Below are 14,146 nucleotides of genomic sequence, written 5' to 3'. Positions count from 1 at the left end.
TTTACAGTTATAGGAACACTCCATACAGTTATTTTCCTTGCTTCTTCTCTTATGCTCACAATCTGAGAATCTCTGTCAGTTCCTTCTATGACAGCAGACTATTTCAGTTAAGTTTGTGGGACATTAACTATTATCTGACATTATATATAAAATATTATTTAAATTGGTCACTCCCTAAATTGAGATATTCAGCATTGCTAATGTTGCAGCCTTTGCGATGGTTCTTAAAATGAAATGTTTTTTCAGGGCACAAAGGAACAAATCAAGTTTTTAAGACACTTTTTAATATTAACTACACAGGAAACTACTAAGTGGTTCTGCACTGTTTAATTGAATGGAAATTAATTGAAATTGGCAAGCTCCCAGTTCGTTGTCTAGTGTTCATTTAAAAGACTTCTTTGAGAATCAAATTTCAACTGTTAATAAAACTGCAATAGCTTATGACTCTTGCCTTAATGGCACGACCGTATACTTAAACAAAACGAACATAGTCATAGAGATGTACAGCATTGCATTCTAAAACATTGCCCAATTGTGCAGGGTCATGGAAGATTTTACATTTGCTGATATGCAAATAGATTGAAGGGAAATTTTAATTTAAAAAATTCAGTTCCCTATCAGCATGAAATTGTAAAATCATCCTTGTATTGTCATATTTATTAAAGTAGGAAAGTAATTGTTTATATTTAAAATAGCTGTTCAGTTGAATATTGGACATACTTTGAGCTGTTGCATAAAATCATCTATTATTTCTTGGTGTTATTCAGATTACGTTCGCATATGACTCAAATTAACAATGCACACTGTTTAATTGCAAACAAAAAGGCTAAAATTTGTTAATAAGACTCCATTTGGTATTTGCAGAGTATCAGTAGCTGTGCTAGATGATATGTGGTTACAGGCAAAGTATCTGATAAAGGCCAAAGTCGGTGGTTGTTCAACTTCAGATTCTGGAACTGCAACCATTTTGAAAGCTTTTAACATTGAATTATTGAGCTATTTCATTTTGTGACCAAAGTGTAGAAAATTATTAACATTGGTAGCAAGTTAGGTCTCAACTGTTATTTCTAGCAGATAATCAACATACTGTAAATCCTTAGTACAACTGACCAGAAAACGCAAGTGGTGTCAGAAAACTTAGAGCAGTTTGGAAAATCTATGCTTAGACATTGGTCACAGTGCCAAAATCTGCTGGTTTTTTAAAACTGTCTGTCACAGAGTCATGGAAATGTAATACGATACAAGAAAGATAATTGATCTAATAATTGAATTTCTAGTCAATTTGCTCATAAGAGAACCAAAATAGGGGAAAACCTACACTCTCATCCTTGATTAATTTACTTGTTACAAACCGCGTCACAAAGATATATTTGAATGAGTGACCACCACTCAGTCTTTGTGAAACTGAAGTCTAATCTTCATTGAGGGCACTCATGCTGTGTAGTACTACCAGTTTAAGGTTAGGTTTCCTACACTGTGGAAACAGGCCCTTTGGCCCAACAAGTCCATACTGACTCTCCAAAGCATAACCCATCCAGAACCAGTTCCCTACACTTACCCTGACTAATGCACCTAACACTATGGGCAATTTAGCATGGGCAGTTCACCGAACCTGCACATCTTTGGACTGTGGGAGAAAACTGGAGCACCCGGAGGAAACCCACACAGACACTGGGAGAATGTGCAAACCCAATAAAGACAGTTGCCCAAGGCAGGAATTGAACTTGGGTCCCTGGTTGGAATAGATTCATAACTAATGGCACCTACAAGGTTTCAAGGCTAGCAGCAGAATTGTATTCAATGAAAATCTGTAATCTTATGGTGTGCTATTTCCTTCATTCTGTCATTAGCAATCAAGTCAGAGCCTTATTCTTCACTCAATAAGCAGTGTAGGGGGCACTCCAGGAACAAAACTAAACAAAGTCTTCATTGAGATGCCAACCTACTAAATCTACAACATAGGAACTATATGCATGCTAAGCAGCAGAACGTAAATGCACTCATACTAAATGAATCAACTTAAAGCTCTGCAATTTTACCACATCCAATGATGAGTGGTGATGCACTATTAAACTACTACTGGAAGAGAAGGCTCCATTAACATCCCTGAGTCAATGATGGGGTAGCCCAGTACATCAGTGCAAAAGATGAGGCTGAAGTATTCACAACCATCTTCAGTCTGAAGTGCCAAGTGGATGATTCAATTCTGCCTCCAATTGAGGTCCTCGGCTAATTCAATTTATTATCAAAATTGTTGAATGAACTTGATGCGAAAGGCTATGGGCCGGGACAACATCCTGACTGAAGTCTTTTTCTAAAACTAGCTGCATTCCTACGCAAGCTGTTCCAATACAACCTCACCACTGGCAACTACTGCATGATGCACAAAATTGTCGAGGTAAGTCTTGTCTACATAAAGCAGATCATTGAAAGAGTACAGAATACAAGTTTCCTGCACCTAACCAGAGTTTCCTTTGCATTTGTCCTCTTCAGAAAGGTTATGAAAATGACCTGTGTGCTAATACTTATAACTAGCATAGAGAAAGCAAATAAACTTGTCTTAATTGATATTTAAACCATGGATGTATCAATAACTCAGAAACCATCAATTTTATTGGGCCTTGGGCTCCAATCGTTATGTTCTAAAACACAATTTAAAAAGTCTCCATCAATGTCTTCACATTTAATTAGTTTGATCTGGATAATGTATTCCAGAAGGAATCAAGTACAGGTCTTTCGTAGTGATATTCAATTGCTTAAGAAGCTCCTAAATACATAATTTGATGAAAGTCTTTGTGAATTTTCAGTGATGTTGAAGTTAAATGACTATATAATTATTGAAATGATGACTGGCATAACTGGGAGACCTTCAAAAACTTTTGTTGCACTCCACTAGTCAGTACTTATTTTTTTAAGATTGAGAAAGGCTGCAGAACGTTCTGTCCTCTTTGCAACTCCTTGAACAGTAGTAATATTGAATCGTTAATTTGACAGGTCATAGAGAAGTTTGACACTCTGAACAATATTGATATCCACTGCACCACCAATCTTGGTGTCGTCTGCAAACTTACCAACTATACCTCCTATATTCACATCTAAATCATTTATATAAATGACAAAAAGAGTAGACCCAGCACCAATCCTTGTGGCACACTACTGATCACAGGATTCATTATGAAAAGCAACCTTCCACCACCACCCTCTGTCTCCTACCTTTTGAGCCAATTTTGTATCATAATGGCTGGCTTTCCCTGCATTCAGTGTGATCTATCCTTGCTAACCAGTCTACCATACGGAACCTTATTGAACGCCTTACTGAAGTCCATTTAAACAACATCTACTGCTGTGCTTTTGTCAATCATCTTAATCACTTCAAAAAATTCAAAGTTAATGAGGCATGATTTTCCCCACAAAGCCATGTTGACTGGCCTAACCAGTACAAGCCTTTCCAAATACAATAAATCCTGTTCCTTGGAATCCCCTCCAAGGGGAAGGACCAAACCTGAATTCTGAACGGAATGTACTTCTCTGCAGTGTGCATCTGTTCAGTTTTTGTTTGATACCCTGTTTTTTTAAATCTCTTTTGGGACCAATATTTCCTCACTTGAGGGATTGGGAAGCAACATATTTAAACTCAGAACCAGCACTATAGTCCAACTTTAATGAGGTACTTTATTCAAGAGTATTTTTGTTCACTCCAGTGCGATGATGTCATCTATGCTGCTTCTTGCTACTGGCCAGAATTGGGGGGAAAAACATCACCAGTTTTACTTTAAATTTCCATCCTTCTCTCATTATCTCTTGGCCTACCTCTGATTCTTCCCTTCCTTGACTTCTCTTCCTGTTTCTGGAGATAGATTATCCACTTATAGCCATCACAAGCCCCTCTCCCCCCACCCCCCACCACATGCCCAAATTTATCTTGACCTTTTCTCATCTGCTTCTGAAAGGAAACCCATTTCATTCTCCTGGTTTCTTTTGTCACTGCATCTATTCAGAGATTCCACTTTCCAGGATGTGGTAAGATCATTTGTTCACTGTTTGATCTCCAGGATGAAAACTTTCTGCAACCACTGTATTGTCACAGCTTCATGATCAAAAAAGGTTGAAGCTGGATCTAGCTACTATCTTACTGAAATTACATTCTTAAAGTGTTACTTGGAATGTTCATATAGTTAAAGACAATAGTGTAGTCCCTCACTCATTATGAACAGTGATTCAACGGTAGTAAGGTGCACTCCTTTTTTTACCAGTTTTTTTAAAAATTGTTCAAGGGATGGCAGTGGCACTCACTTGGCCAGCAATTATTGTCCATTCTTACTTGCTCTGGAGAAAGTGGTGGTGATCTAGCGTTTGAACAGCTGCCATCCTTGAGGTATAGGGACACCTATAGCAGGGGTGGATTCCTAGGTCTTAACACAGTGAGGGAACAGTATAGTTCCAACTCAGGATGTTGTATTACTGCAGCTGGTGGTGTCCCCACTTACTTGCTACCCTTAACCTTCTAGGTAGTTTGGAAGGTACTGTCAATTGAGTCTTGGTGTCTCACTGCAATGTATCTTGTAGACCACTGCCATTGTGCATTGGTGGTAAAGTGAGTGAACATTCAATCATTGGATAGGGTCTCAAATTTCCTCAAGTATTTTTGGAGCTACACGCATCTAGGCTAGCAGAGAGAATTTCAGCACACTGCTGACTTGTGCCTTGTAGATGAATAGGCATTGGTGGGACAGGAAATGAATCGCTCAATACAGAATTCTTAACATCTGACCTGCTGTCATAGCCACATTAATAATATTACTGCTCCGGTTCAGTTTCTGATCAATAGCAACTCGTTTTTGGCAATGATAATGCAATTAAACGTTAAGAAGCAATGGTTGGCATGTCTCTTCTTGGAGATGGCCAATGCCTGGCATTTGTGTAGTGCGAATATCACTTACCAGTCCAAACCTAGTTATGTCCAGATCTTGCTACATTTGAACTTGGACAGCTTCAGTGAATGAGCGAGTAGTGGGAAATGGTGCTCATGTAATCATTAGCAAACATCCACATTTCTAAAGTGGTTGAAGATGCTTGGATATGAGATTATGAGCTGAGATGGATATTAAAATACCTCATTTGTGAAAAAGTCAGTGCTGATAAGAAGTCTTCTCTGAATCAACAGCTTCTCCCTTCTCTTGGTGAACCCTGAAAATCTGTCCCTCTCAGGAGAAGAATGAAGATTGCTCAAAAAGTATATTGTGGCACAGAAAATAACACCTACAAGTATTTGGTACTTTTCCAGGTGTGGCACATTGACAACGGCGTTTAGACTGTCAAATGGTGAAAGCAGAGAAACCTGCTGTATTGCTATCTGCTACCAAGCTCAGCTTAGGTCTTCCTCACTTTGGAATTAGGCAAAAGCAGCAGTAAAGCCAGCTCCTTCACTCTCATCAAACTTCTTAGAATAACTGTAGCTGGAAAGTGCAACTCTACAAGTGACTGACTGGAAGTTGTTGTAAAATATTTCTATGGTACAAGGAAGACAAGCAATGAATTGGCAGATCACAGGTGAAGTACTTGCAATGAAAAAAATTCTTTAGCCATTAAAGGACGCTGCCATATTTAGATATAGAAAGACGTTAACTCTAATAGCATTAGCAACTTAGTGATGTGGAAGACTTACTACTTGAGTAACTAAAGTCAACTTTTGAAGCTTAAATAATGTAAATTGGTAAAGTAAACTCTGTATAATTTCAGAAGGAATGTAAATATCTCAGTACATATAAACATGTCCAATACAAGTCAAAAGTTCATTAAGCCAAATTAACAGTGCACATTTGTTGTGGATCACATTCTAAACCTTGAGCCAATGTAAAAAAGTTGCAACTTTAGTTGGGAATTGAAGCTGAATGCTAGATCATTAGAACCCAGCAAAGTGTACAATTAAATTGTTCTGAAATCCACTATTTTCAGTCGTCCATCATTCACTCTACACTATTGGTTACAACAGCATTCCTCTTCTTCCCTTTTCTGACCCAAAGCTCAGAAGTTGGACCGAAGAGTCTGTTTCTGTGCTGTACATCTCTATGAAATGGTGTATTTAACCAGCACATTTTAAAGTAATTCTATGAATTGTAATCCCAGTCACAAATAGAGCTCCACTTGATGGAGTTAATCATTCTGGGATGTGTGATATCTAAAGCCTTAGCTACTGTTTTCTGGGATTCTATTTCACAAGTGGGGAGGGGATGGAATAACTTGGTTAATAATTGTAAACAATGTTGTTGTTATACCTTGTTCTGCAGCTCTGATGCAGAATTGTTTTCTACTGTATACTATTGCACAAGGGAAAGAACAAAAATATTAAATAGCATTAACTTTGTACACAGTAAGATACAAAAGGATTGATACACAAAAATAGTGCCAAAGCTTACATTTCAACAGTTGTTTTCCTTCTGCACATGTTGCTAAGCACCTGTTGATTTCGATGGCAGAGGTATTTCTTCATAGGTTATTTTAACATAGGGTTTTTTAATTGGCAAGTACCAATACTCAAAATTGAAATAAAGATAAAAGGTTTTCTCCAGTACAACCTTATTGACTATTTCTAACAGACTTAGTATCAGTTCCTTCACTGAATGTGGTGGTCTAAAAAGAAAATAAAAGGAAGTAATTTCTTTTCCTAAAGTCTTGTTACATTGCAACCCAAATATGGTTGTGTCATTTCCAAGATAGGTTGGCTCACCACTGTAAAGAAATATTCTAGTATAGTTAGTTTGTATAGGGCTCTTAAAGACAGCACCTAATTCAAACAGAGTCTGGTAGGTTCTCAGAACAAATGCTGAACAATCGTAAGATTTGAACCACACTGTAGCGTTTGGAGAAGGATCAGTTTGAACAGTCCATGTCTCATAATATATACCAGTTCTGTTATCCTCCTTCACCCACTGGGCTAGTTTGTTGAATATGTCACCTAAAGACAAACAAATAAGAATTATATGATACTAAAACAAGCTACTTAATAATTGAGAGTGCTGACAAAACAGTAGATCTGCAGCATCTGTAGAGAGAACACAAAGGTTCATTGGACTCAATATTAACTTTGTTTTTCTCTCCACAGATGCTGCCAGACCTACTGTCTTTCTACAATACTTTGTTTTTGATTCAGATTTCCAGCATCCTCAATTCATTGTTTATTTTATTTAATGATCTGTGAATGCCAGAGAGAAATCTAAATCAAAAAAAGGTTTAATAGGGTATGAAATTACAAGATCAGAGTTTAAACAAATAATAGGATACATGATTTACTCAAATAATCAAGCAAATAATTTGGTGTAAAGTTGGTCATTTTCCACAGGATTCCTATAGCTGAGTGCCAAACAGAATTGTACATATGTAATCTTGCTGCGGTGTACTATCACTGGTACAGCTGATTCTTCAAGTATTCAATATACAGAAATAGAATTACCAATTTAAAGTTGAGCATTAGTGTCTACTGTAAAATGCAGATGTATCAGTAATAGCTTTGCAGAGGCTACATGCTAAGCTTCAGTGACAACTGATTTTAACACCACGTGCATAATACCATTTTATCAAGTTTCTGCATTATCAGTGCCCTGCTGCTACTCTATTGGTGTTCTCAATATTCGACAAGCCACAGACAACAGAAAAATCGCAGACTGGCCCATTGTCAGCAGCTTAATTTAGAGCGTAAAGCTCCAACTTAGTACACAATGTTCTCAACAATCAATCAATCTTTCCAAGTGATTTCAAGTAGCATCCACAGAATCAAAAATTAACTCCTCTTGCAAATGCCCAAATCTCATTTGAAGAATGGTGGAAGTGCCAAAAGTATAAGATTCTTGCCATAATCCAGCTGTGCCTTTCAGGTCTCGTCCAGGCACCACATCTGTGTCTCTTCTCACAAGAAAACAAGGAGAAAGTGAGGAGATTGGATGCTGAAAATGTGTTGCTGGAAAAGCGCAGCAGGTCAGGCAGCATCGAAGGAGCAGGAGAATCGACGTTTCGGGCATGAGCCCTGAAGAAGGGCTCATGCCCGAAACGTCGATTCTCCTGCTCCTTGGATGCTGCCTGACCTGCTGCGCTTTTCCAGCAACACATTGTCTAGTTTTCTTGTGAGCTGAAAATCAGTTTTGTCACAAAGTCTATTTACATTGTTGGAGCCTCCACAAAATTCAAAGAATGAGGAAAGAACCTGAATTTCATACACTTCTGGGTTAAATTCCCTTCATTTACTATTCCTCAATACCAGCAGAAATTGGTAGCAAAATGTGGAGTTCAGTATGAATGTCAATGAACTGGACACTTCACAATATGCATTCTGCCATGGTGTGTCACAGAAGTGTCTGTTTCAAATTGCACTTTTGCCCTAACAGATTTAACTCAACATCTCATTTCGAGAGAGTTCAACTGTTGGATCCTGCAGTTTCAACTGAATTATGTAGTTATTTTACGTACTGAGACACTTTCTTGTTCTTAAATTGCTTTTACCTTGCACATTCATTTTACCTTTACCACTGAACTTCCACTAAATTACTTCCTTTAATCATGTTAATTCTTTTAGCTGTAGGTTAATTACAGTAACCATGTGAACAGCCAATTGCTATTTGTATATTACAGTTTGCTAGTCAACAAACTTACCAGTTATTTCAGATACTTTTACCAAAGAACCATTTTCTTTCCAGTGTAAATCATCTATTCCCTCATAGAAACAGGCTGCTCCCTGATTGCACCAGAAAGGAGCTTCAATTCCAGGTCGAAGATGTGGGAAGGTGCAATTCCCAAGCTGAAAGAGTTCATACCACTCCATTGTATAGTTTTTGCCTGTCAGCATGCTCCGGAAACCAATTGCATCATGCATGATATGCTGCAAAAAAAATTACCCATCACTAATGTGAATCTCAAATATTAATTGCCTGTACTCTTACCTATTTTGAACATTCCCTTGATAGCTTATTTAAAAGTATATTATGAAAAGTCATCTGGGATGGGAATTCTGCAGAAAACTAATTTATTTGTGGTTGCAAATTAGAACACTAATTCAAAATGATAAAGAAAGGCTATACCACAAAGTAGGAATGAACATTCCATTCAAGTGCTTGTTACATGTCCTACATTAGTCAGAGCTTATACCTCATTAAGCATATCATAACGTTACAAAATAAAAATCAAAAAGAACTGTGGATGCTGTAAATCAGACAAAAAAAAGAAACTACTGGAAAAGCTTATCAGTTCTGGCAGCTGTGGAGAGAAATCATAGTTAATGACTCTAGTCGAATGAGCCTTCCTCAGAATTTCTAAGGAAGACTCAATCAACCAGACATGTTAACTCGGATTTCACTCCACAGATGCTCCAGACCTGCTGAGCTTTTCCAGCAATATCTATTTTTGTCTCATAACATTACAACTTCAAATTTTAAAAACGTATGAAGGGGTTAATCTGCACCTCATTTTGCCCTCCAGTTTCTCAGCTCATTTTTGTCATTTATTTAAAGTTTGTGGATAAAGTGTTACAAAAACAAAAAGGCCCATCCGCAGCTGTGATTCAACAGGGTGGCTATTATCAATTACAACAGCAGAAATCACCTTGGACAGGTGACCAAAGCTCTATTACAAATTGTAAGATGGATAACCATCAGTTAAACCACAAGTATGTCTCCACCATACTCTCCTTAACACTTCGCATACACACCAATGACACTGACCGTTTGAATAAAGAAATAATTTGGGAAATACCATGTTTAAAAGTTGCAGCCTATATTCCTGCCATGATTATGTTTTTTCTTGTAATTTGTGGGAACTAAAAATAATAAGTGTTTAGACAGATACTGGAGTAATAGTGAATATGTTTTGCAGATTTCACCAAGTACAATCGAATGACTTATTGTCATTCAGCTCACCGACGGTAGTGCAGGAGTAATATAGTAATCTGACCATTTTTGGATGATAATGTATTGCCATAATCGTATTGGAATGACAAGATAAAAGTTGTCCTTGATCTGACAACTAAAAATCTGTACTACATTACCCTGTGGAATCATGTGGACTATATCTGTTAGGTCAGTACAAAAGAAAACCACTCAATTTATTTTCTTTATTAAAAACTAAAAATTATGTAAATACTCACAAAATGTCCAAGTAGATCTCCGTATTTGAACTCCCAGACAGGGGTCTGAAGCCGATAAACCTCGATAATGTCCTGATCTTTCATCTGAGGAATCTCCCCATCAGGAGAGCCTGTAGGGCAGAATGGGTACATGGGCTGGCAGAAAGGATCAGGCTTAGGTCGATGATCAAATCGTCTGAAAGGTCAACAAGCAACTGAGTACAGCACTAAACCTCAGGCCAAAAACAGAAAGTTGTGCAAAGTGAAATCATTTCACAAGTTTATGCAAGATCAATTTAGGGACTCGTTTGGACAGTAGTACTGTCCCTACCCCCGGACCAAGGGACCTGTGTTCAAGTCCCACCTGCTCCAGAGGTATATAATAACATCTCTGAACAAGGTGATTAGAAAAATAGGTTAAATTTCAAAAAATAGAATAATTTAGGGGCTGTTGCAGCACTGGTCCTCTGAGCCAGGATGCCTAGGTTCAAGTCCCAACTGCTCCAGAGATTTGTCATAACACCTCTGAACATGTTGATTAGAAAATATCGAGTACAATCGTAAGGGAAAATATTGAAAAGTCCACACTCGTAATTTAACAGGAAGCAGCAGCTGATGCTCACCCTACATGGAGAATCTCATGACCTAAATAAGGTTGCCAACTCTCCAAAATAGTCTTGGAGATCCTACAAATCTCTCTGACATTGTTGTGAGCAAAAAGAAGGTATGAAAACTCATTTGTTTGCAATTTATTACTAAAAACATTACTGGAGATTGGAAGAGGTGAGCTATGTGATGATGTGACGGTTGAAAACAATTCATGTGACAATACCTTCAAAAATAAGTATAAATTTGGCAAGCCTCTGTCTGAGTAATTCGTTGAGAACCAATAGGCTTTTAAGTCTTATAAAACCCTTGGAGCAACTTGAATTGGATGTGAATCCTAGGCAGTAGCAGCAGTTGTTCCTTGTCCTATTTAAGTTATTCCTTTCTCTTCTGTCTGAGTTTCCCTCTTGTCTCAGGAAAACACAATCGAAATGGATTTTTCCTTGAAAGTGTCACTGGACTATGCAATATACTAAACATGTGGAAAACAACAACAACTTGCATTTACATCGTGCCTTTTACACAATGAAACCGGCCTAAGAGACTTCATTGGAGCATTATAAAACAAAATGTGACAGAGCCACAGAGATATCAAGATAATGCAAAGCTTAGTCAAAGAGGCGTATGGAGGATATTTCAAAACTTAAGGTCTGCACAATTGATGGAACAACTAACAATGGTGCAGCAATTAAAGCTGGGATTGCACAACAGCCAGAATTACTGCAGCACATCTCCAATTTCAATCGTCCCATTATTGGTGACATGTCTTCAAATTGGGGCGGCCCGGTGACTCAGTTGTTAGCATGCTGCCTCACAACGCCAGGGTCCCAGGTTTGATTCCAGCCTCGGGCGACCGTGTGAAGTTTGCACGTTCTCCCAGTGTCTGCGTGGGTTTCCTCTGGGTGCTCCGGTTTCCTCCCACAGTCCAGAGATGTGCAGGTTAGGTGAATTGGCTCTGCTAAATTGCCCATTAAGTGCATCAGTCAGAGGGAAATGGTCTGGGTGGGTTACTCTTTGGAGGGTCGGTGTGGACTTATTGGGCCGAAAGGCATGTTTCCACACTGTAAGGAATCTAATCTAATCTACTGAATGCCCAAGCTCTGGAAAGCTCTCCTGACAGGTTTGAAATAGAAACAAGCAGGTATCTCACCACTTTGTGGCTGGAAGAAATTACAGAGATGGAAAGGGATGACACCATGGAGGGATTTGAAAACCTGGGTAAATACTTTAAAATCAACAAATTGCTTGTCCCATCGCCACTGTGGGTCAGTGAGCAAGGGGGCAATAGGGCAACAGATCTTTGTGTGGTCAGACGTGGGTACCAGAGTTTGGAGGACCTTACATTTACACAGGATACAATGCAGGAGGATGCTGGAATAAAAAAAATTCCTGGAAAGGCTCAGCAGGTCTGACAGCATCTCTAGAGAGAAATCAGATTCATCGTTTCAGATTCAGTGACCCTCAGGGTGCTGAGATCGTCACTGTGGGGACCAAGGCAGGAGTTAAAGAGGTGGGATGTGGTGATGGAATGAATGGAAGCTCAAAACTTATCTCAGAACCAAATGACACAATTATTGTCTCTTCCTGACCACAGTCTATTCACAATCAATAGCAAAAGAATAGAGTAGACAAAGGAATTTTGTCCATTTGAACAGTTACTGTTTCTTCAGAAGCAAAGACTTAGTAAAAATACCATTACAAAGCATACTGGTAAATAAACTATTACCATTACATCTGGTGTTTCTTGATAAGATTGGACACACCAGACAAAAAAAAACAAATTGTATGATAATATACCTACACTCTGGGATAATGTTACATTTTAAATTGTGACTTTTACATTGCACTTTGTGCCAGTCACACCAATTCACCTTCACCACAATCTCGATTTTGTTTCCAGCAGTGCACCTAGTCAGCTCTCATTTAAGTTAAATCTTTCCTCTTTAAATGGAAATAAACGGTTGCGTTGTAAAGTCAAGGTACTGCAGCTGCTGGAATTCTGAAATTAACAGTAAACATGAGTACTCAGACCAGGCAAAATGAGCGACCTCAAATCACCCGTATTCCTCTCTCCCTTGGATGCTGCCAGTATTTCCTATTGACACTTCCTAGTGCTATCTCAGTATTCTCTCTTTCCTACTTTAGGACGGCCCTTAAGACCGACCAAGCATTTTGCCAGCTGTTCCAAACCTCAAGTACTGTTTGACAAAACGCCTGGGTGCTTTCCAGTTGAACTGAACTGACACTAAATAATACCTTTTTTGTCACGAAAATAAAAAAAAGTTAGAGTTTCATAATTCAAGTTGCAGCACTATTGCTTCGTCAAAAGTACAGGTTACACGAAAGAAGCAATGACAGTACTTTACTAGCGTTTAATTTCCCAAACCTGAACCTCATTTTCAATGCATTTCTACTGCCCTGGGGGGGTATCACTTCCGCATTCTGCTGATACCGTGGGGCTGTACCGACCTGTACGGCACTGGCCATGTCTGTTCTCTCATTCCCCCGGCTGCAGCGCTCGGGGTGTGTTGCAAAGCCAGCCAAATCCAGGCCAAACTCCACAAATTGACTGCCATCCTCCAAAGGCCGGAGTTCAGCTAACCCGGTCCAAAACACACTCACTCACCGCAGCCTTGCACAGAATGATGCTGGTTCCTGTTTCCTAGTCACATGAATCACTCGAGGTTTGTCCCCGAGACTTGCTGAACAGAATCTGAACTGTCTGTGCAGCAGTATCCGCCTTGGTAAACAGAGAGCTACATATCCATGAAGCAGCAGCGATTCGGAAGCTAGTGCCTCCAAATAAACCTGTTAGACTATAAGCTGGTGTTGTGTGATTTTTAACTTTGTCCACCCCAGTGCAACACCGGCAGCTCCAAATCATGACCTAATTTTCAGATTTAAAACAAATGAACAACTGCAAATGTGAAACGAACGTGGAAAGACAATAGGTTCTACTGCTCTTTTCGTTCAAATGACCATTTCTATTTGCTCCTTTATATTCAATATACTTACAATGTGCCTTTTTGCTTCTGAATTTCATTCTTGAATATATGGAGGCCTCGAATATTACTTGATGGGCTGCGGGTGTTTTTCTGAGGTTTGCGTTCCCTCTGCAAGACTCCTTGATACCTTCTCAACCCAGGACCATTCCTGTCAAGAAGGACAAGGGCAGAAGATAATGGGACCACCACCACCACCTGCAAATTCCCCTCCAAGCCATATACCCTCCTGAATTGGAGATGTATCAATTGTTTCTTCACTGCTGTGGGATCAAAATGCTGAAATTCCCTAACAGCTCTGTAGCTATTCCTACATCCTTGGAACTGCAGCAGTTCAGGAGGGCAGCTTCATTATCCCACCATCCTCCCTGATGCCTGCAACCCCCCCCCGTCCCCCCGTCCCCCCGCCGCTACATCTCCAGGTCAGATA

The 14,146-nt window shown here is 39.1% G+C and overlaps 1 protein-coding gene across 2 annotated transcripts; it reads right to left on the bottom strand.

The window, feature by feature from the left end:
* Nucleotides 1-5,714: 5,714 nt before the first annotated feature.
* Nucleotides 5,715-13,353, bottom strand: cln5 (CLN5 lysosomal BMP synthase). 2 transcript variants are annotated; one of them, XM_043691401.2, is made up of 4 exons: nt 13,184-13,353; nt 10,130-10,304; nt 8,644-8,869; nt 5,715-6,955 (listed from the first exon to the last, which is right to left on the bottom strand). In XM_043691401.2, the coding sequence occupies exons 1-4, from the start codon at nt 13,288-13,290 to the stop codon at nt 6,450-6,452; spliced, it is 1,014 nt and encodes a 337-aa protein (XP_043547336.2). In that variant the 5' UTR covers nt 13,291-13,353; the 3' UTR covers nt 5,715-6,449. The 2 variants fall into 2 exon arrangements, with proteins under 2 accessions (XP_043547336.2, XP_043547339.2); XM_043691404.2 differs by having other exon boundaries at nt 10,130-10,239; nt 13,184-13,326.
* Nucleotides 13,354-14,146: the final 793 nt, after the last annotated feature.

The sequence above is a fragment of the Chiloscyllium plagiosum genome, unplaced genomic scaffold (genome assembly GCF_037043375.1).
Source record: "Chiloscyllium plagiosum isolate Xiang-an unplaced genomic scaffold, Cpla_swu_hap1 HiC_scaffold_6, whole genome shotgun sequence".
Lineage (NCBI taxonomy): Eukaryota > Metazoa > Chordata > Chondrichthyes > Orectolobiformes > Hemiscylliidae > Chiloscyllium > Chiloscyllium plagiosum.
The sequence above is the reverse complement of the archived record's forward strand: the minus strand, read 5'-3'. Positions and strand labels throughout refer to the sequence as shown.

Bases quoted from the DNA above. Each gene is read 5' to 3' on its own strand.
- cln5 (XM_043691401.2), bottom strand. From the start codon at position 13,290: ATGGCAGTCAATTTGTGGAGTTTGGCCTGGATTTGGCTGGCTTTGCAA. The intron at 10,305-13,183 runs GTCGGTACAGCC...TTGACCTTTCAG, and splicing joins ACATGGCCAGTGCCGTACAG to ACGATTTGATCATCGACCTA. The intron at 8,870-10,129 runs GTGAGTATTTAC...TTTTTTTTGCAG, and splicing joins GAGATCTACTTGGACATTTT to CATATCATGCATGATGCAAT.